The sequence below is a fragment of the Condylura cristata genome, unplaced genomic scaffold (genome assembly GCF_000260355.1).
Source record: "Condylura cristata isolate star-nosed mole 26May11 unplaced genomic scaffold, ConCri1.0 scaffold00025, whole genome shotgun sequence".
Classification (NCBI taxonomy): domain Eukaryota; kingdom Metazoa; phylum Chordata; class Mammalia; order Eulipotyphla; family Talpidae; genus Condylura; species Condylura cristata.
The window spans coordinates 2,646,320-2,668,123 of NW_004567126.1; the positions used below are offsets into that span (position 1 = coordinate 2,646,320).

Sequence of the window (21,804 nt, forward strand, 5' to 3'; positions counted from 1 at the left end):
ATAATCCTTATGCATATTTGTATTTTCATGAGTGCTGCAAATTATACATCTTCATGATTGTTATTCACCTTGATGTGTCAAAACTCATGGTTCAGTCACAGCAGTTTCTGAGGTCTGAAAACCTTTACATAAGAGATTTGCAATGTTTGAATTCTTTCTTATTTATAAATAAAAGACATAAGGAAGAACTTTGTATAGAATTTGAGTATGTAATTCCACTTAATTTTTTTTTTGCCTTGTGTTGAAAAGCCAGCTGAAAGTAAGTCTTCTAATATAGATTTCTTAAAACCTATTTATATAATAATTAATTGGAAATAATAATTATAATTATTTTGTGTTAAATAGGATTTAAATAGTCGGGCACAAGGTGAAGTTACAATCAGAGAAGCATTACGTGAACTTGATCTTTGGGGAGTTGGAGCAGTATTTACACTGGTTGATTATGAAGATAGCCAAAGTCGAACAATCAAGCTGATTAAAGATTGGAAAGATATCGTAAATCAAGTTGGAGATAATAGATGCCTTCTTCAGTCCTTAAAGGAGTCTCCTTATTATAAAGGATTTGAAGATAAAGTTTCAATTTGGGAAAGAAAACTTGCTGAGTTAGATGAATACCTACAGAATTTAAACCATATTCAGAGAAAGTGGGTGTATTTGGAACCCATTTTTGGTCGAGGAGCCTTGCCAAAAGAACAGACACGCTTTAACAGAGTTGACGAGGATTTCAGGTCAGTACAACAACATAAGCTACAGACATTATGAAAAATTTTTATTCTTTTGACGTGCTCATTATAAGCAAATTACTTTTATAGTTATTAGTATCATCTGTCACTTTTTTTTTACTGGAGCCTCTTAGAAGCTACTTTCTGTTATTTCAGCCATTTATTTTTGAGCCATTTTAAGTTTTCTATCTTCACTATATGTGTATGTATGTTTGCATATATGTGATTATGTATGTGTATATTTTCTAATGGTATTCCTATTCTAAGTTTGATGGTCATTTTCATTCCTTGTTTTACCTTATTTCTATTATTTATAGAGTTGAACATTTCTTTCTTGGAAAGTATCTTTCCTGGGATTCTGTGACAATGTGTTCTCATGGTTTTTGCCTATCTCTTTGGCTTTATTCCTGATTTCCTATTCTTCACTCTTTCAAAAGATTTAGATACTGACATTCTCTAGACTAAGTCTTACATTCCTTTTTCATTCTATAGTCTCTTTTTAGGTGAACTTAATCATTCTTAGCATCAATTCTCTTCTCTTTGTAAGTTCTCAACATCCAGATTGAAGTGAATTTTCTTTTCTGGATTCTGAATTTACTAAGCATCCTCAATTAACATGTCAAAACTAAATCCATGAGTTTATCCCCAATCTCTTTCACAAAATCTTTTTTTTTCTTGTTTTCTATATTAAGAAATGGTATCACCTAATTACTCAGAGCAGAAACATGATGGTTATATTTGAAATCTCAACTTCTATATCTATTGCATCATATTTTCTTGATTATAATTCAGTATATTTTAAATATACCTTTTATATCTCTATATGAGATTTCAAAGCTATCCATCATGTTTCTACTTTGAGTAACGAGATGACACTATTTCTTCAAATACAAATCAGAAAGAAAAAAGAATTTAGAGAAAGCGATATTTGAGTTTGTTCCACAGTTCTTGTGTTGTTCACTTGGATTACTTCCTAATCATTTAAACTTATTTTTTTCTTCTCCAGTAAGTTTTTCACATATAGTCACAGTAATATTTTAAAAATGAGGTTTAATCAACTTCTCTCCTTGTGCCTTTAAGTAAAACCTTAAAGTGGTTTGTATCTATCTCTGAGGATAAAAGCATGATCTCTTCCTGGTCCATTACTCTAGTTCTTTCTTCTGTTCTCCATTTTTGCTTTATTGACTCTAGTCTTCCGTTTCTGAAGCATACAAAGCTCCTTCCCAGGGTCTTTGTCAGAAACTGTTTTCTTCATACTCACTCTGAATTTTATTCATCATTCAGATCTGAGCTTAAATTAACTTTAAGACACCATAGATTAGGGGTTACTCTATTAGTCATTTCATCATGTTTTTACTTTTCCTTGTTAGCATTTTTCATAGTTTTATTACAGTCGCTTGAGAAATTAATGTATTTCTGTGTCATTGGACGACTACATGAATAAAATATGATTTAATATTGGTATCATAGATAAATAAAACAAGAGAATTTTGCAATATGGGGAGGGTTAAAAATGGCAATGGAGTAGTATTACTTTTTAGTAGCATAGTGCTGTATTGCTATTGTATTGGCCTCTAGTTTGTTCAGACAGGTAATGATATAAATATCTCAGTATCTTTATTTCAGCCAAAAAGCTGTGAAAAAACATATATATACATATTTTTCTTCTGTAGGTCAATAATGACTGACATCAAGAAGGACAACCGTGTCACAACATTAACTACTCATGCAGGCATCAGAAACTCTCTTCTAACGATACTTGATCAGCTTCAAAGATGTCAGAAATCATTAAATGAATTTTTGGAGGCATGTTTTTTTTTTTTTAATCTTTATATAACAACTTGTAAAATACTTACTATCAAATTATTTGAAAAGTATAAGGTCAGTCTCCTTTTTTATTTTTAGGAAAAACGCTCAGCATTCCCAAGATTTTATTTTATTGGTGATGATGACTTGTTAGAAATACTCGGCCAGTCTACTAACCCGTCAGTGATTCAGTCTCACCTTAAGAAACTGTTTGCTGGTAAGATCCAACATTTGTTCAACAAATATTTATTGAGGTGTACCTAGCTGCCATGCATAATATAAGGTTAATGTCAAAATGTGGTGCTATAGTTGCACTTCTGAAGCTTTCTGTTCAGTTTTGGGGCACCATGAAGAAGATAACTACTAAGGTAAACACTGAAGAATGTGCATGTCTTTGCTAGAAGACTGGGAACCTTTAAAGACTAGGTTAAGCAGAGCAACCTGAAAGTGAAAAAGAATATACCACTTTTTTGTTAAGCTTAAATTTTTCTAAATGATGTCTCAGAGGAGTACTCAGAGGAGTATACAATTGTGGCCAACAGCAAGATCTGGGATGGGTTGTAATATTAGATAGATAATACTCAAGTGACAGGTGAGATGACCTGGTGAAAAGCATAGCATGATAGTGTCATATGCGTCAACGTTTTGAATCACTTTTGTTGGTCAAATGATGGAATCTGTTTGCTCATTTTCTCAAAACACATCATATATTTGGAAAAGAGCTGTATTTTTAAATTAATTTTTAGAAATAAAAATCTTTTTATTATCCGCACTTATAATCAAGGATTAACATTTTATAACCCAAGGGCCAAATCTATCTCTTAGCTTGCATTTTTAAATACAGTTTTGTTGCAACACAGCCATGCTAGTTACTGTCTGTAGCTGGTTTTACAGAATTGAGGCTGTAGGACCCGTAAAATCTTAAAATATCTATTCTTTGGGGCTTTACAAAAATACTTGCGAACCACTGTGTATATGAAGCTGTGATTTGGGCTGTGGAGGTGGTGGAGAAGCTCTCGGAATCAGAGGGCTTGCATTCTGGCTCTACCTTTGGGATTTACTAGTTGGTTATATTAACTCTCTGAGATTTAGTTTCCTTCTTTGATTTGGAAATAATAACTGAACAGGGTTTTTTTTTTTTTAGAAAATTAAGGTGATGTTATGTGTTTAAATTTTATAAATACTCTATAAAGTGAGTTGAGTGTGGGTGGAGAAGCCCTGTTTAAGCTCCTTTCCTTTCTGCTCCTTGGCGCCCTCTAAGCAAGTGGATTATCACTTTAAAATCATATGCACTCATTTCTGCCTGGCTTTTTTTCTGTTCTTATGTTTTTGAGATACCTAAAACTACATTTATTTTCATTGCTGAGAAATCATTGTGTGAATATCTCACAATTGAACTATTCTTACCTTTTGATAGGCATTTGGTAGTTTCTAGTTTTGGTTATTGTAAAAAGTTGTCCTGCTAGTTTACATAGTTGAATTATGTTGCACTATAATATAGTATTGGATACATATTATGTAATAAACAACATTTCTAAAACTAGCATTTAATTATTTCTGATTTAAATTTTTGGTTTTATGTTATAGGTATCAACAGTGTCTGTTTTGATGAAGAATCAAAGCATATAACTGCAATGAAATCTTTAGAGGGAGAAGTTGTACCTTTTAAAAATAAAGTTCTTTTATCAAATAGCGTAGAGGTAAATGATTTTTCAACTATGAAAATGAAATATGACAGTTTTGTATCAAAAATAATTTAGTCAATTGGTAGGATAAAGTTTGTTAATTTAGGCCTTTTAGGAGACTTTGTCACATATCTTAAAAAATGATTTGCTTTATTAGCTCAGAGTGATTTGGTATTAAGGAAAATTTGGATTTTCAGTCTTTGGAAGATAGTATGTAATTATGAGGACATCATTTGCTTTAAAATCAGAAAGATTTGAATAGTAAGCTTAGCTCCATAATTTATTATCATATGACTTAGAGCCTTATTTCTTAAAATTCTTAAAATAGATTTTTGCTATTTGTTATAAACTCTTTCTGTTGAAAATTAATAAGATAGCTGCCTTTAAGTATGCTGTATTATGCTTAGAATGTAGTTACTCAATTCTCAATTCTCTTTTCTATTTAAAATGTTAGTTGTCTAGGATGATTTAGTGAATAAATAAGCTTGAAACAGCAGCATTATAGAACAACAATTTATAAACTGAGTCGGAAAAAATGAATTTTTAAACACCAGTTACAGATTACAGCAAGATCAAACATTAATAGATTGTGTCACATTGAATTATAATTTTCAGACTTCAAAATTATTTTCTAACAAAACAGTTAAGAGACCTTTTTTTCATACGTATGTGTATGTATATAGTTTAGCAAAACGTCTATTCTGGTTAGTTCTTAGTATCCTATTCCATGTTGAATAGAATGCATAAATCAGGTGATTAAAAGCACAGGAGATTTGTTAAGCAACTCTCATGTTTGGTGAAGTATTTTGTTGTATTTCTTTCTTGTAGTTTTGTTGGCACCATATGAACACGGAGAGGAAGAGCTTAACTTTCAGCATAGAGACTAGAACAGTTTTGTCAGCAAAAGTGAGGCTGGAGCTCTGGAAGCTCTTGTGATTAGCAGGGTAGATGTCCCTGTTAACTCTGATGGAGAGACATGGTTTTCTTGAGCTTCAGTGGCTTTTGAGTGGAACAGAGGTTTATGCCATTTTTCATACTGGAAAAAGATCTACAGATTAAAAAAAAAAGTTTGACTTTAGAGTTCATTTAAAGTAACTAATGATGACAAGCTATTTAAGATTGTAGTTTTTGCCCTTCTATATTGCTAGTGTTAGTTTTTTTTTTTAAGATTAAATTGTGATTCCATTTATATTTTTAATAATTATTATTTTCACTTATCATTTATTATGTTATCAGTAATCAAGTGATTGAAAAGTATATTGTTTTGATCTTGAAACAAAATTTAACTTTGAAGAGGCAGCAGCCTAACTCCCCAAATTTCATGCCAGTGAAATCAATCCCATATGAATGTTCAGATTTCTGAAAATGAGAATACAGGACAGCATTACAGGATAGCTAGTCATTTTGATTCTGGCTTATTGGCCCAGTTATCTAATTTGTTTTTCATGTGATGAAATGGTGAGTTACTTTTTAAGTGTTTGTATTATACTGGCTTGTAAAGAGATCTTGAAGAAGGTAAAAGCTAATCACAAGTGTGTGAGTTTTCACATTATATTCCCAGAGGTGAGAACATGCTTTTCATTTATTTAAATCATTTATTAATAAAATGAAGAATTGTATTCCATACAATACATTTGGAGTATAACTGTCAATAAGAAATAATTATAGTCCTCACCCCAGAAATAATAGTCAATCAATAGTTCATATATTTGTTTTATAATTTGTATATGTAATTGTAAAATTTTTCTTTAGATTTGGTTAAATGACTTAGCATTGGAAATGAAGCAAACTCTGAAACAGTTGTTAACAGAATGTTTTACAACTGGACGAAGTTCTCAAGGTACAATCGACCCATCTCTCTTCCCTTCACAGGTAAGAGTGGATACAGTCATGTTACCATGGAAGTTCCCTAACCTAGAGAACTGGAGTTTCAAATAACTAGCATTTGTGTTCTCTCTTTTTCTAACAGTTAAAATGGACCTATTGTTTAACTTCTGAGTGTCAGTTCCCACAACTGTAAATTATGAAATACATGATAGGGAACTTCTCTCCTAGCTCCATTAGCTTTCTGTAATTCAGATGCTTCCAAGCAACAGGCTTGCTAAGATCTAAGTAACCAGGCCAATGGTGAATTGGACAGGGAGGGCAAAACAAGGTGTGTAGTAACTTCTTGACTCAAGATGATGAGTCCATCACTGATAAAGAGTCCTTGGATCCCTCTGATGGAATCCTCTGGAGAATAAAACTGGTGTGCGCTTAGTAGGGTATTAGGGTAGAATACACAATGGTGTAGATCAAAAATACAGTTAAAACATTGAACTGAAGGTTGGCAGGGAAACTTAGAGGTAGGTTACATGTTGAGTTAGAATTTATTCCTGAAACACTGGATACTAGATATTTATAATAAAAAAAGTTCCAGGCCTTATCAAAATGTATTACTAAGACTGTGGTAAATATCTTGCCTTGTTGTGTTGTTATGTGAGACCAATGCTTTAGTGCAGATACCTTACAAATTTTAGTTTTTAGGAAATGTAGAATGTGATAGAATATGAGCATTGACATATTCTGTGATTTCTCATAGGGAAACCTCAGCAGCTCAGGTATTTGCTTCTCAGATGAAAACGTTTAGTGATTAAATTGTACGAAATGAAGTAGGAAACTTAGGTAAAGAATTTTAATATTTTAGCCTTTTTATCAGTTATGTCATTTGCATCTTTCAGCTTTTTGAGTCAAACTAAAATGTATACTTAAAAATCTTTTTAAATTCTTAGAAAGAAAAGTGACCATGGATAAACAATAATGACATTGCCAAGTCAGAATTTACCAGCTTTATTACCTCTGAAAATGCTTCTTAGTACTCTGTAAACTTCTAGATGGCATTTAACTGAACTTAGAATAAAATAGACTTTTTAAAAAATCCATAAAGTTGCATAGTACTCGAATTGGGGAAATGACAAATTTATCAGACAATATAAAAAAGGTTGCTGGATCTGACACTTAGAGTCAAGCAGTTTAGTCCAAATGAAATTACTGAAAATGTAAATATTAATCTTTGAAACATTCTAGTAAGTCACCATTAATTCTAAGAAAAATTTCATGAGCATTTATGAAACTGTTTATTATTAGAACTGGTCATGTGCATGTCTGGTCCAAGATATTACATATTGTTATATATAACACTTCTCCAGTGGTATTTCTGTAAGCACCTGAAGTAATGTAGACTAGCCATTCTGGCATGGGAAGGAAGTACATGGCAAAGTGGAAGGAGCTGGTGGACTAAGTGTTGCCTTTGGGGTTAAAAAAAAACCAAACAAACAATTAATCTTATCTTTGCCTTTGAGTCATACTATTTGACCCTAATTATGAAGGGTAACAATGCCAACTTATTTTGAAGGTCAAATCACACAATGTTCACAAAGCATGTGCTCAGTGATATAGTTTAGGTAACAATATTAAAAGTTGAGAGATTTGGTTTGAATGTGGCAGGTGGACATTTTCACATTGAAAAGTGTAGTTCTTTCTCAAAAAGCAGACTTTTATCTATTTAAATGCATCACCTTACATCTGGTTAGAGTGTATGGAAGATAACTTTTGATTTAATACTTATAGGGTGTTTTAAGTTAGATTTAGAAACAAACTAGGTTGCTATGGTAAATTATGAATGGTAAATGTGTATATACATTAGTTAATCTGATAGAGGCCTTTGGTGATATTCATCTGGATGCTGAAAAGTATATATGAGAAAAAGGTCTGTTAATAATAATTGTTAATAGTTTTAATATTTTTGGAAAATCAGCTAGCAACTATAAATCAGAGACATTCTATGGGAGGGGGTTGGATCAAAATTGGGCTGGGATGAACACGGGACTATAGTGATGGCACGTGTTTGAAATGGTTGTGGAAGTCCACAGGGACTACAACTGAGCTGAAAAAAATGTACAAAATGGCCCTCCCTGGTGGCGCAGTGGGTTAAAGCACTGCACTAAGAAGCTGACACCACTTCTGCATGAGTTCAATTCCCGCCTGCCCCGGAGGTGACCACATGGAATGGCAGACCTCTCCTGACCCACCCGCTGCTCCCCTTAGCAGTGTACTTCGTCAATCTGCCTGTTCTGCTCCCTGCTCTGTCTCTGGTGAAGTCTTTCGCCACCCCTGAGACTCTGGCCTGTACCCCAGTTCTGTATGCACAAATAAATCTTTTAAAAAAAAATGTACAAAATGAAGACAGATGTAAACAATACATATAGTTGTATACTAAATAATTTTAGTGTTTTTATATAATGATGAGTCTTACCTTTCTTTTAAAGGAGTACATTGGTTTTCCTTGTATATCCAAGAACTATATCAAAGTATTTTAAGTTTTTAAAGGCTGGTTCTTAAATGTGTAATTTGCTTTATTATGAGCCTTGCAATGTTAATATTACAGAAAACTTCTCAAGCATTGCTAACATTTCATATTTTATATAAATCTAAAGGTATCTGCCTCAATCTATAGCTAGTGTGTTTATAGGTACCAGATTAAAAAAATAATACATATCTTAATTTAAGACAGAATTGGAATTTTGAAATGTAGACTTCAGTAGTATAGTAAGAGGTTATTTTGGAATGCTGTAAGACCACCCTTTTATTGAATAGAATGCATTGTGCTCTGATATCTTTGGATCTTGAATGAAAAGAAGCAATTATGATGAGATTCAGAGGGAAGAAGTTGTAAAGACTATTTGGTTACAATCAGCTTTGTGAGTGAAGTACCAGAAAGTAGGTCTATAGGAGAGTAATCTGAGATGATCCCAAAAAGTAAACTTGGATTGAATCACATTATGCTTCTTCTGTGTCTTTATTGCTCTATTGAGGTGACAGTAGATATTCAAGTAGACAGATTCCATATACATTTGGAAATTTGGAAAAAATGTGTCCTTTAATTTATAAATATTTATAAGTAAATTTGTCTTTTAAAAGTAATTTTTCTCCTTATTCAATAGATATTATGTTTGGCAGAGCAGATTAAATTCACTGAAGATGTAGAAAATGCTATCAAAGACCATAGTCTTCATCAGATTGAAACTCAACTGGTGAATAAATTAGAGCACTATACTAACATTGATACAAATTCTGAGGATCCAGGGAATACTGGTATGGAAAAAGTCTTGCCTATTCTGTCTACTTTTGGGCTATGTGAACTTTTTAAAAATATTTTATCTTAATTTATCTATTGTGTTTTGACTATTTTCTATGTATATATTTGTCCATCTGTCATCCATCCATCCATCCATTTTTGGAAGTTATTCTCAGAATTATAACATAAGTATGTAACTTTTTATATTATACTTAGAACTAGTTACTCTTTTAAATGAAATGTAAAACCTTGCTACCATATAGGCTTTTGCATTCTCCCCTTTTTGTGTTTTATTTGTCATAGAGAATACCTCCATGAACAATGAAAACTTTATGTGGTTTTGTTATAATTTTTGCTGCATTGCACATATTTTAAAGGTCTCAAGAGAACAGCCTATTACATTTATGTAGATGCTTACCACTTCTGTCACCAGGTCCTGATGCTCTGCATTTTCTTCTTGTTTATCATTGTCCTGTTTGAAGAACTTTTCTTTATAGTGTTGCTTTTAGAGCAGTTTCCTGGTGATGCATCCTCTTAGATTTCCTTCCTTCACCTGAGTATGTATTTCATCATTATTTCTGAACTCTATCCAATGGATGTGCAGATCATTTTGACCCCTGTTTTCAGAGTAGGAGTCCATGCTCATTTGATTGTTCTCCTATAAGTAATACTTTTATTTTTCTCTGGTTGCTTTTGAGATTTTTTTTTTAAGCTTTCAGTATTTTTATTAAGCTGTATCTGGCTATGGATTTCTTTTCCTTTAGTATTATGTGGGGTTTATTGAATTTGAGTCTGTTGGTTTATGTTTTCACCAAATTTGGATGTTCTCAGCTATTACTTCTTCAGCTTTTTTCCTGCATTATTTTTGTTTTCTATTCTGAGTTTTTCTTGCAATGATAGCTGGACTTTGGCCCACAGGACCCAGAGGCTCTGTTTACTCATTAAATTTTTAGGTTGTATAATTTGGCTTACTCCACTGTCTCTTTCCCCGACTCTGTACTCTGTTATTTCTGTGTCTTTGTTTAGCCCAGCCAATGATATTTTTCTCTAATGATCAGTTCTGATAAACATTCCATTTAGTTTTCGTGTGTGTGTGTGTTTGGAAACATCATGCTTTCCCATTTATTTCAAAGTGTTCATTGTTATTTTTCGTACTTTCATAACAGTACATTACAGTGTTTTACATCTAGCGCCATCATTTGTGTCTTCTCAGCACTGGCACCTCTGGGTTGTCTTTCCTTATGTGAATTGAGATTTTTTTTTGTCCTTAGCATCATGAATGGTTTGGATTATTTCCTGCACACTTTAAATATTGTGTTATTTGTGTGGATCTTATTTAAATACTCCGGATAATGTTGAAATTTTTGCTTTAGCAATTAATCCTTTTGAATTTAGACCATAAACTCCTTGTAGCAAAAGAAAAATTCCTTTTTGTGAGTATTAATTCTTGTTACATGTCACTTTTATTTCAGTCTTCAGAACCATGCTCTCTCTCCCACTGTGGTCACTTAGTGGCCATTTCTTAGTGTCTGGTTATCTAGTTAGGGTGCTCTCTTCTGCACCACAGAGGAGTGAATCCAAGGAGCTAATAACAAGCTTTATTGGGGTCATTTTTCTTATCTCCTCTCTTTGGATGATATTCCAAGTATTTTGTACTTTCACTTTGTTCCCTTTTGATGTCCTGACAATAGGTCTAGGGTTTCATATATTCTACTCAACTGTGCTTTTTGAGACAGTTGTCCATGACTAGAGCCAGTTGATGGGAGAACACAGCAAGTAAAACATTAGTTACTGTTTGTCTTACTCTCTTGTGATCAAAGCTCCTATTATTTCAGAGGAAGGTTGTGCTTCCTCAGAGTTTTAGACCTTTCTGTGTCTCAGCTTCATGTACTGTAGCTATGATGAAACTTCCTTTTTTGTATCTAAATCTGAACTTGAGGTCTTCTCCTAGTTTTCTCTCTGTACTAATCTGAATTTCCGGCTGCACTGGGTTCTGGCTTGGGGATACCAGAGAGGGGGGAAAAAAAGAAGACATTAAACTCACCACTTACTTGGAGGCTCTTCTGATTTTGATCTTCCCCAACTGGCTTCACACTCTTTACTTTTCAGAGTCTTAAAGAGCAATTTAGTGCATATACTGAATATGCTGTACTCAGAGGAAGAGACAGGCTATATTGTGCTTACTCTCTTGAGGAAGGCTCTGGAATCCCGCTCCCACTGAATTTTGTTGTATTAGTTTTCACACACAAAATTCTTATTTGTGGTAGATTGGACATTTTTGGTTTGTGTTTGTATTATATATTTAAAAATAAATATTTCCATTTACATTATCAGTCAAATGTATTATGAAATTACCATTTAAATTCATTACAGAATCACCTGTATACATGTAATCATGAAGTACATATCATATGCTAACATTTTGTACAATTCTTTTTATTTATATTCAGAATCTGGGATTCTGGAACTTAAACTTAAAGCATTAATTCTTGATATTATTCATAATATTGATGTGGTGAAGCAGTTAAACAAAGTTCAAGTTCATACAACTGAAGACTGGGCGTGGAAAAAACAAGTTAGATTCTATATGAAAAGTGATCACACATGCTATATTCAAATGGTGGATTCTGAACTTCAGTATACTTATGAATATCAGGTATGACCTTTGCTAGATTGTTTTACCATTTAGAATTTATATATTTTAAAATAAATTTACTTTTGGCTGAAGGGAAGTATTTTTATTTCAGTTGTATGTTTCAAAAATTTTAGTGTGTTTCTGCTTTCTGTTTTGCAATTGAAAAGATGTTTGATATTGTATAAAATGAAAAGATGTTTGATATTTATAAATATGTTAAATGTTGCAGTGTTTCAGGAATTCACTTATATACCTTTCTTGATATAGTTTGGTTTAAAATTTTAAGTTTATCTTCAATCTAAAGAGAATTAAATATAGGCTACTTCAGTGGGAACAGCTTGGTTTGTATCTCCTTGTATGAAACCAAAATTAGTGCAACTGTAAATATGCCAAAATATGTTTGTGAAATGTTTTCAGTTTGTGAGGTAAAAGGATTTTCAAACAAATAGGCTAACTCATGTAACCTCAAAAAATCTAGCTGTATCTTCTCTGTTTTTTCTTTTTCAGAGTATACTTGTTAGTTTTGCTAGTAAACATGCCAGGGGAGTTGAGTTGCAGCTGGTTCTTTCAAAAAGGAAATAAATACTTCAGACACAAATGTGCCCACTTAAATTAAGGACAAGCCCTAAGCTGCAACTGTAATTGGAATCTGTTTTTCCTAAATTTTAGTGGACATTTTGAGAATTATTTGATAATTTAAAATTCTTAATTTTGTAAGAAATTTCCAAATTAATTACACTTTGGCATCTCTAGAGTAGTTCTGATTTATGAAGATCATCAGAGTCATGGAAATATTTTACATAAATTTTAAGGTTTGAAATAGAATGATTATTGTTTAAGTTTGTGATTCTTTTACTAAAACTATATTTTGAACATTTTTCTGTGTTAAAAGTTTGCCCTGTTGTCTACCTTTTTAGCTTGTTAATAGACTCTGACATGATGCCAGTATTTGTACATGCTGAAGAACCTGAATATTGGAACTTTCTATTTCTTATGTGTAGGGTAACGCTCCCAAGCTGGTTTACACTCCACTGACAGACAAGTGCTACTTGACTCTCACTCAAGCCATGAAGATGGGACTTGGAGGAAATCCTTATGGCCCAGCTGGAACTGGAAAAACAGAATCAGTAAAGGCTTTAGGAGGACTTCTTGGAAGACAAGTTTTAGTTTTTAATTGTGATGAGGTAAAATAAATAATCATTAAATTATATTAGAATACATTAATTGTATGCTTGAATTAGTCTTTGTGTACTTATATATGAAATAGTCAATTTTAAAATCATTTACTTTTAAATTTCTTCAAAACAATTTGTTTTATTTGAAGCTAGGAAAAAGATTACATGTAGTATGGTTGCCCAACTTCTAAAGAAAACTATTGCAGAGAAATGAGTTTTAATATGAACAAAGATGTCAGTATCAAAAAATTTTTTACAATGAAAATAGTGAATACAAAAGGAAAAAATCTTAAGTTCACTTTAAATTTCCATTTAAGAACAACTAAAGCAGAAACTTGCACTTGTTAGTCTTTATATTTTTAAAAACACTTTACATGTTTATTTTTATTTATTCCTTGAAACCACCTTGAATTTTGAGAGTAGCTACATACTCTTTATTTTAAAAAGAGATAGGTGAGTGAAACAACTATCTTAGCAGTCAGTCACCTGAAGTATTAAATTATTATTCAAAATTTTAGTTATTTTTTTCCTGAATATAGTTTTTGTTGTTATTTTTGAGGGCATCGATGTGAAGTCAATGGGACGAATATTTGTTGGTTTGGTGAAGTGTGGGGCCTGGGGTTGTTTTGATGAGTTCAATAGACTGGAAGAATCTGTACTGTCAGCAGTTTCTATGCAAATCCAGACAATTCAAGATGCTTTGAAGAATCATAGACCTGTATGTGAACTGCTTGGCAAGGAGGTAAAGAATTTGAGAATTTGAAGAATTAAAATGTACTGTAAGACTGATATTGCTCATAGACAGTATTCTGTCATTATCTTTCTGATATTCTCCCCTGCTTCTAATCTGTAACCAGAATGTTAACCTTTTTACCTAAGAATTTTACATTTGTCTCTGAGGTTTCTTGCCCCTTTTTTGTTCCCACTTCCACCATTCATCTTCATGCTTTCGATTCGAATAATCAGTTCTATAATATTTGCTAACATTGATGCAGCACTTATTCTCTGCTGGCACTATGCTAGTGCTGTTTAGTACATTCTCCCATATAATACTACAATCATATTCTTTTTTGCTTTATGGGTAAGGAAGCCAAGGCTTGATAAGTTAAGACTATATGATGGCCCACATCTATCTAATTCTGATATTTACAGTTTTAGTCACTGTTCTATATAAATCTGAAAACAATAAGCACTCAGCTATTTTTCTGTTCCTCTTACTATCTGTAGGACATAGACATTCATGCCATTAGAATACAAACTCACTCATCTGGAAAATATCACTTCTGCATCTGATACACAATGCTGAACTCAGAACTGAAATTATCCTGTCCCCTGTCATTCACCATTGCATTTTCACAGTACACTTTTTTCCTGAGTTGGTCAAGAAAGCTAAACCAGTGTAAATTGTTAACATATAACATGGAGAAACTATTCACAAAATAAAAAACTATAATGTTTTTGTCTCACTATCACTAAATTAATTACCTCTACATCCACTTTTTTTTTTTAAAGATTTATTTATTTGTGCATACAGAACTGGAGTACAGGCCAGAGGCTCAGGGGTGGCGAGAGGCTTCACCAGAGACAGGGTGGGGAGTAGAACAGGCAGATGGACGAAGTACACTGCTGAGGAGAGCAGCAGGCGGGTCAGGAGAGGTCTGAAACACCATGTGTTCACCTCTGGGGAAGGTGGGAATAGAACTCATGTGGAAGCGGCTTTAGATTCTCAGTGCTGTGCTTTAACCCGCTGCGCCACCAGGGAGGGCCTACATCCTCTTTTTATCCATTCCTCCTTTTACAAAAACAAGTTGTCCTTTTCTCCCAACAGTCCTAAAGTTTTCACTTATGCATTCATTCTCCTCTCAGAAGCCTTCTCTTAATTATCATCTTTGTTTCTGCTTCACTTTTTCTCTGCTACCATTCCTTGTTGGTGTTTAAACATAATCATATCTTTTATCCTTTATACTATATAATGATACATATATATGTACATGTATATACATACACATCATAATAGTATGATACGTAATGTAATTAAAACATGAGCAAGTCATCTCTCATTACCACCACTACTCTTTTTCTTTCCTTTAAAGTCAGGTATACTGTACCCTAGGTATTTTAACTTCTTCACTGTGCATTTAGCTTCTGTTCTTTGTATTTTGTTGAATGTGTCCTGCCAGGTACTCCTATGACATCCTGTTCTTTCTTATCACCGTATTTATTATACTATGTTTGATTCTTTTTCATACTCATTATACTGACTGTAAGCTCCAGAAGGCATAAATTATTACTGACTGTTGTTCAGAGTTGTGTTATCTCCATGCATTTACCACAATTTCTGGCACAAAGAAAATTTAGTAAACATATGTTGAATATATGAGTAAACATTTGAACTAGTTACCATCTCTTAAACTTTAAGTCTCAAAAACCCAATCATACAGAATTCCATGAAGTTAATACTTCCTAAGGAATTATTTTATGTTGACTGAAGAGATGTTTAGCTCATGAACTTTATTTTTTCCTAAGATAGAAGGTTTATGTATAGAAATATATCACAATAAAGTTTCTGTTGGCCATATATTTATGTTTATGATTTCAAATATTGACACTTGTATTTTAAATTAATATTTCAGATAGAAATAAATTCTAATTCTGGAATTTTCATCACTATGAATCCTGCTGGCAAAGGTTATGGAGGAAGACAAAAACTGCCTGATAATCTCAAACAGCTTTTCAGGCCAGTGGCTATGTCTCGTCCAGACAATGAACTTATAGCAGAAGTTATTCTCTATTCAGAAGGTTTTAAAGATGCTAAAGTATTGGGCAGGAAATTGGTAGCTATCTTCAATCTGTCTAGGTGAGTTTTCCTGCTTTAAGTTTTTTATATCTTGTGTTTCTAATGATTGATTGTGGTCATTAGTGACCATTTTTCATTGTTGTCCAGTTTATCTATTCAGTGATTTTCATATTGGTTATTCTGAGTTACTTAGGTGTTGTTAGGAAAGGTTTTAGCTTGAATAATAAATACTGGCTTAAAACTACTTGTTTTTCATATAATTTGACCTAGCTTTTTCCCTATATATACCTTTAATGGACATTTTATATAAATGTAAATAAATAAGTATACATATATATTTACTCTAGCTAAATGATACTTATTGAACTAGTTTACCAACTGAATACTCAAAGCCTACTCTTTTTTTAAGGGAACCTTTAACAATATTTTTTTAAATGTCTCTTTCTAGTATTAGAGATTGACTTTTATTTCTTGAGACAACTTGGAATTCTGGCTTTTCACTTAAGTGAAAATTAGAATGTCAGATTGACTAGAGATTTTAGGGATAAAGGTAACAAGCAATTGCATAGTATCTTCATTCAGATAATTAGTCTATTCCTAAAAGTTTTATCTTGATTTTTGAAAACTTCCATCTTCTACATTTTACTCAAATTCCTTTACATATTAATGGAATATAAGTACTCATTTCTGTTTACCAGTAGTTATATTCTATGTTTCTTTGAATATGATGATCCAGAGAATTTCATATAGCTAGTTGATGCTTTATGATTGTTATGCCTTTGTTAAGGGAACTTTTGACACCACAACAGCATTATGATTGGGGATTGAGAGCTTTGAAGACAGTTTTGAGAGGGAGTGGAAATCTTCTTAGGCAACTGAAGAAAACTGGCCTTAAAGAGCAAGGTATGATTCCAATTACCATATTTTTAAAAATACAAGTTTTAATTGAGGATAGTTTTAGGTTTATATAAAAGCTATAAATATAGTGTAGAGGGTTTCTGGATACCCTGTTCCCAGTTTCTACTACTATTAACATTACTTTAATATGGTCAGTTTATTAAATGAGTGAACCAAAATGCATACATTATTTTTAATCATATTTATATTGTTATATTTATAATAATATAAACTTGATTATATTTTTATTTTTATGGATTTTTCCACATTTTTACCTAATGTCCTATAATACCTGTACATGTGCGTTAATAGCTGTGATCCTTAGAGGAATAGCTTAGTCCACTTGTTCTCAATTTTAATGTGTGTTAGAATCATTTATAACCTTGTTAAAACACAGATTGTTGGGTGCCATACCCAGAGTCTCTGATTCAGTAGGTCTGGGGTAGAGCCTGATAATTTGTCTAGTTTTTAACCAAGAACAAAAAACCTCAGAAATACATGAGGGTTATCTCTTCCAAAAAGACAGTATACTAAAACTACCATTAAAAAAAAATCTTATATTACAAAAAATGCCTTTTAGCTTTAGAATAAGTTTAGACTTAGAATAAGGTTAAAGAAAGCATTCTTACTATTTCACCTAACTTGCCATGATTTATTTGTCAACTATAAAAAACTGACCATGGGAAATTACTGTTAACTAAACTGCAGACTTAATGTCACCGTTGTCTCTTCAGTGTCCATCTTCAATCTGTGTGATGAATATTTGAAAAGAATACAACAGAGGTAGCTTGACCTTCTCATCACATCCTATCAGTGGGTGTGTCATAGACATGTTACTTCACTAGTGATATTTTAAATTATCACTGGTCTGTGTTTACCAAGCTTCTCTGTGCAAATTTATGATTTTCCCCTTTCATACTCTGTTCTTTGGAAGTGAATTACTAAATCTGGTTTATCCTCAAAATGGGAGGAAACCTCTTAGATGGGGCAGTATCTGCATAGATTATTAGAAACTCTTCAGTGACTATTTGTCTCTTCTCCATTTATGTATTTATTAAGTTGTTTATTTAGACCCCTGTGAACTAATATGTATATTATTATACTTTATCTTCTCCAACTATATACAATATATAATTCCTCCTTCCTGTGGATGTGTGTCTTCATGACAGACTAAGTATCTAGCCACTTCAGGTTACCATTAAACACTGTGAAAAGAAGAGACCTCATAGGAAATGGATTACATGAAATTATCTGAAATATTTTTATTTTTTTAAAGTGAGTTAACACTGTATTATACATTTTATAACTTTCAGGTATGTATCATTAAAAAGACATGTGTATATTAATTTCACAACTAAAAGTTCAATTCTATCCTTCACTAAATAATTTGAATTTTAAATGGTGAAATTATACATTTTTTAAAAGAATCTACTCTACAATTGTAGATTGTCATGTGCTGATGTAGATGTAGTTGTTTGGAAAAGTATTTACATACTGCTTTTTAGTTTATCTCTGGTACTTGTTAAGAACCATTTAAGCCATACATACAATAAGTGAGAATGGCTTATTTATGAGTTCAGTGCTTGAAGTAAACTTGAGTATAGTCACACCTCTTTGTTTATACTTAATAATAAAAATACTAAGCAGTTAGAAATACCAAACAGTTAAAAATGGTTTATTTGTCTTTATGTCTCCAGTTAATAAACCTTGAAAGTAATTCTTGCAATATTAGTATTTACTTATATTTTGCTTAAGAATGGGGTTCTGAATCACTTTTTAATCATCGTTGCTCAGTTTGTTGTTTTTTATTATTGTTGGTCGGTCATAAACTGGGAGGTCAATTTGATATTTTTGGAAAGATACCAGAATCTGGAGTTACTGACCAGGGTATAAACTCAGCTATTATACTTAGTGCTGTGCTCTCTCACTTCTACTCTTAGAGATTTTCTTATTTATAAAATTGGACTGATAATAGTAGTATTTCCTTTATATTGCTACATGTACTTTATATAGTTGTTATAAGGATCATATCATAAGGAGTAAAATACTATGCAGAAACAAGTGACAGTGATTTTTATTATTAAAGTCTGGAGGCCTGGGGTTCAAATTATATGGAAAGGAGTTCATAACTCTACTTAGTAATACTGCCTTTACTTTTCAGCATCAAAAGATAATAAGGTAAGCTTAGCAATTCACATGGGATAGCATATGTCTTAAATGTCACTAAATTCTAGAACACCAGCTAATGACTTTTAATCCTTATCAAACTATAGAACACTTGAAAACTTGGCTCACTAAATTAATAACTAATAATTTTTAAATGAAACTCTTTCCTAGTTAATGAAAGTCACATTGTCGTACAAGCTCTGAGGCTTAATACAATGTCCAAGTTCACATTTGCTGATTGTACTCGGTTTGATGCACTGATTAAAGATGTGTTTCCTGGAATTGACTTTAAAGAAGTAGAATATAATGAACTGAGTGCTGCCTTAAAGCAAGTCTTTGAGGAGGCCAATTATGAAATCATACCCAATCAGGTAACTGAAGAATATTTTATAATATATTGAGACTCTTCTAGCTAATTCCTTACTAGCTACCCCTTATTCTTTATCTTTTACTTTCAATGTAAATCTTACTTGCTCAGAGAAATTTTCTGATTTTCAAGTCCAGATTGAGTTTCTTTGCTATGAATTTCATTTCTATTAGATATACTTATTTTTCTATTAGATATACTTATTTAGTGTTAAATTGTTTATTTAGCTAATAAGGATTCTCTTTTACCTGATGGCAAACTTCATGAAAGGTGGGGTTATAGTGTTTATTTTTTGTTTACCATTTTATTCCAAGTGTTTCATTTATAAACTGGCACATAGAAGACCCATAACATTTTTATTGCTATTCTTGATAACTGAATATATGATTTAGTTTTACTTTGACAGTTTCTGAGAAGTCCTTTTTAGTAAGTCTTTTTATGTAGCACAAACAAATGTTCAAAAATAAACACTTTTCCTTCAGGATTTATTATAGAGACAGTGTATGAATGAAGAAAGAAATGAGTAAAATAATGAATACATTATGAATGAATGAGTGAGTAAAGAAAATAATGAGTATGGAGTATTGTCAGATATTTGGAAAGCATCCTATTGCTTAGTGTGTATATATATATGTTATAACATATAACACACACACACATATATGTTATGATCCCTCTCCTTCTCCCTTTCCTGCAGAGCACCTCTGATTAATAGTCGCCTGTTATTTTTGTTTTTAATTTATTATATCATTATTGTTTTTCCTGTTCCCTTATTTGATTTCTCTATATTCCTCCTGTAACTGAAACCATCCGGTATTTTTCTTTTCCCTTCTGGCTTATTTCACTGAGCATAATCCCTCCTAGCTCCATCTATGTGGCTACAAAAGCACGACTTTATCGTTTTTGATTGCTGAATAGTTTTCTAGTGTGTATATAGACCACATGTTCTTGATTCAGTCATCTATTTTTGGACATTTGGGTTGTTTTCCCACCTTACCTAATGTGAATAGTGCTGCACTAAACATAGGGGTGTTGGTATCGTTTTGAATTAATGTTTTTGTGTCCTTTTAGTAGATTCCTAGGAGTAGAATTGCTGGGTCACCTGGAGCTCCATTTTTCGTAGCTTGAGGAACCTCCACACAGTTTTCCTTAGTGGTTAACCAGTCTGCATTCCCACCAGCAGTGCAGGAGAACTCATTTTTCTCCACATCCTCACCAAAATTTGCTGTTGCCTGTTTTTTTTTTTTTTTTCCCAATATGTGCCATTCTCACTGCTAGAAGATGGTATCTCATTGTGGTTTTCATTTGTATTTCCCTGATTATAAGTGATGGAAAATATTTTTCATATGCCTGTTTGTCATTTGCATTCATCTTTGGAGAAATGTCTTTTTAGCTGTCTACCCATTTTTGACTGGACTGTGTACTTTGTTCTTGTCAAGTTGTTTGAGCTCTTTGTAGATCTTTGTGATCAGTCCCTTGTCCTTTATAGTGTATTGTAAAAAAAAAGTAAACATTTTTTACTAATCAGCAGGGTGTAACTTTGTTTTACTTAGTGTCTTTTGCTGCACAGCCTTTTAACTTGATGCAATCCCAGTTGTTTATCTTTTCCTTACCTTTCTTTGCTTTGGTGATGTGTCTTTAAAGGTGTTTCTGAGATGTATGTCATGTAGTGTTTTGCCTATATTTTTCTTCTATATATTTTACGGTTTCAGGTCTTGTGTCCAAGGCTATTTTGAGTCGGCTTTTGTGCAAGGTGTGATGTAGTAGTCTAGCTTCACTCTTTGCATGTAGAAGTACAGTTTTCCTAGCACCATTTATTGAACAAACTGTCCTTGTTCCATTGCATATTATTTGCACTCTTGTCAAAGACTAGTTGTCTATAAAGATGTGGATTTATTTCTGTATTTTCTATTTTATTCCATTAGCCTGCATGTCTGTATTTTTCCATGACCATGCTTTTTTAATTATTATGGTTTATAGTATAAAGTCTGGAGATATGATACCTCTATTTTCCTTCTTTTTAGTTAGTAGATCTTTGGCTATTCAAGTTTTTTTTTTTTTGTGGTTCCACATTAATTTCATCAATGTTTGTTCTATTTCTTTAAAGAATGTCATTGAGTTTTTTTTCAAGATTTTATTTATATATGCAAGAACTAGGGTACAGGCCAGAGGGGCAGGGGGTGAGAGGGTTCACTAGAGACAGAGTGGGGAACAGAACAGATAGATCTACTGAAACACACTGCTGAGGGGAGCCACTGGTGGGTCACAAGAGGTCTGCCATGTCTGTCATGTGGGTAACCTCCCTGGCCAGGGATCAAACTGGTGCTGCAGTAGCTGTGGATAGCTTCAAAGTGCTATGCTTCAATCTGTCACACCACCATGGAGGGCCACATCACTGAAATTTTTTTTGGAATAGCATTGAATCTGTAGATTGCTTT

General features: G+C 32.6%; 1 protein-coding gene across 3 annotated transcripts in view; it reads left to right on the top strand.

The window, feature by feature from the left end:
* The window catches only part of DYNC2H1 (dynein, cytoplasmic 2, heavy chain 1), a 250,498-nt gene that overhangs the window by 34,068 nt on the left and 194,626 nt on the right, over window positions 1-21,804 (top strand). For all 3 annotated transcript variants that reach the window (XM_004689056.2, XM_004689057.2, XM_012729844.1), the window contains exons 26-37: window positions 346-728; window positions 2,396-2,528; window positions 2,628-2,745; window positions 4,116-4,228; window positions 5,966-6,085; window positions 9,196-9,346; window positions 11,780-11,985; window positions 12,966-13,148; window positions 13,699-13,881; window positions 15,773-15,996; window positions 16,724-16,839; window positions 19,171-19,370. In XM_004689056.2, the coding sequence (XP_004689113.1) occupies window positions 346-728; window positions 2,396-2,528; window positions 2,628-2,745; window positions 4,116-4,228; window positions 5,966-6,085; window positions 9,196-9,346; window positions 11,780-11,985; window positions 12,966-13,148; window positions 13,699-13,881; window positions 15,773-15,996; window positions 16,724-16,839; window positions 19,171-19,370 (2,130 nt within the window). The remainder of the gene's footprint in view (window positions 1-345; window positions 729-2,395; window positions 2,529-2,627; window positions 2,746-4,115; window positions 4,229-5,965; window positions 6,086-9,195; window positions 9,347-11,779; window positions 11,986-12,965; window positions 13,149-13,698; window positions 13,882-15,772; window positions 15,997-16,723; window positions 16,840-19,170; window positions 19,371-21,804) is intronic.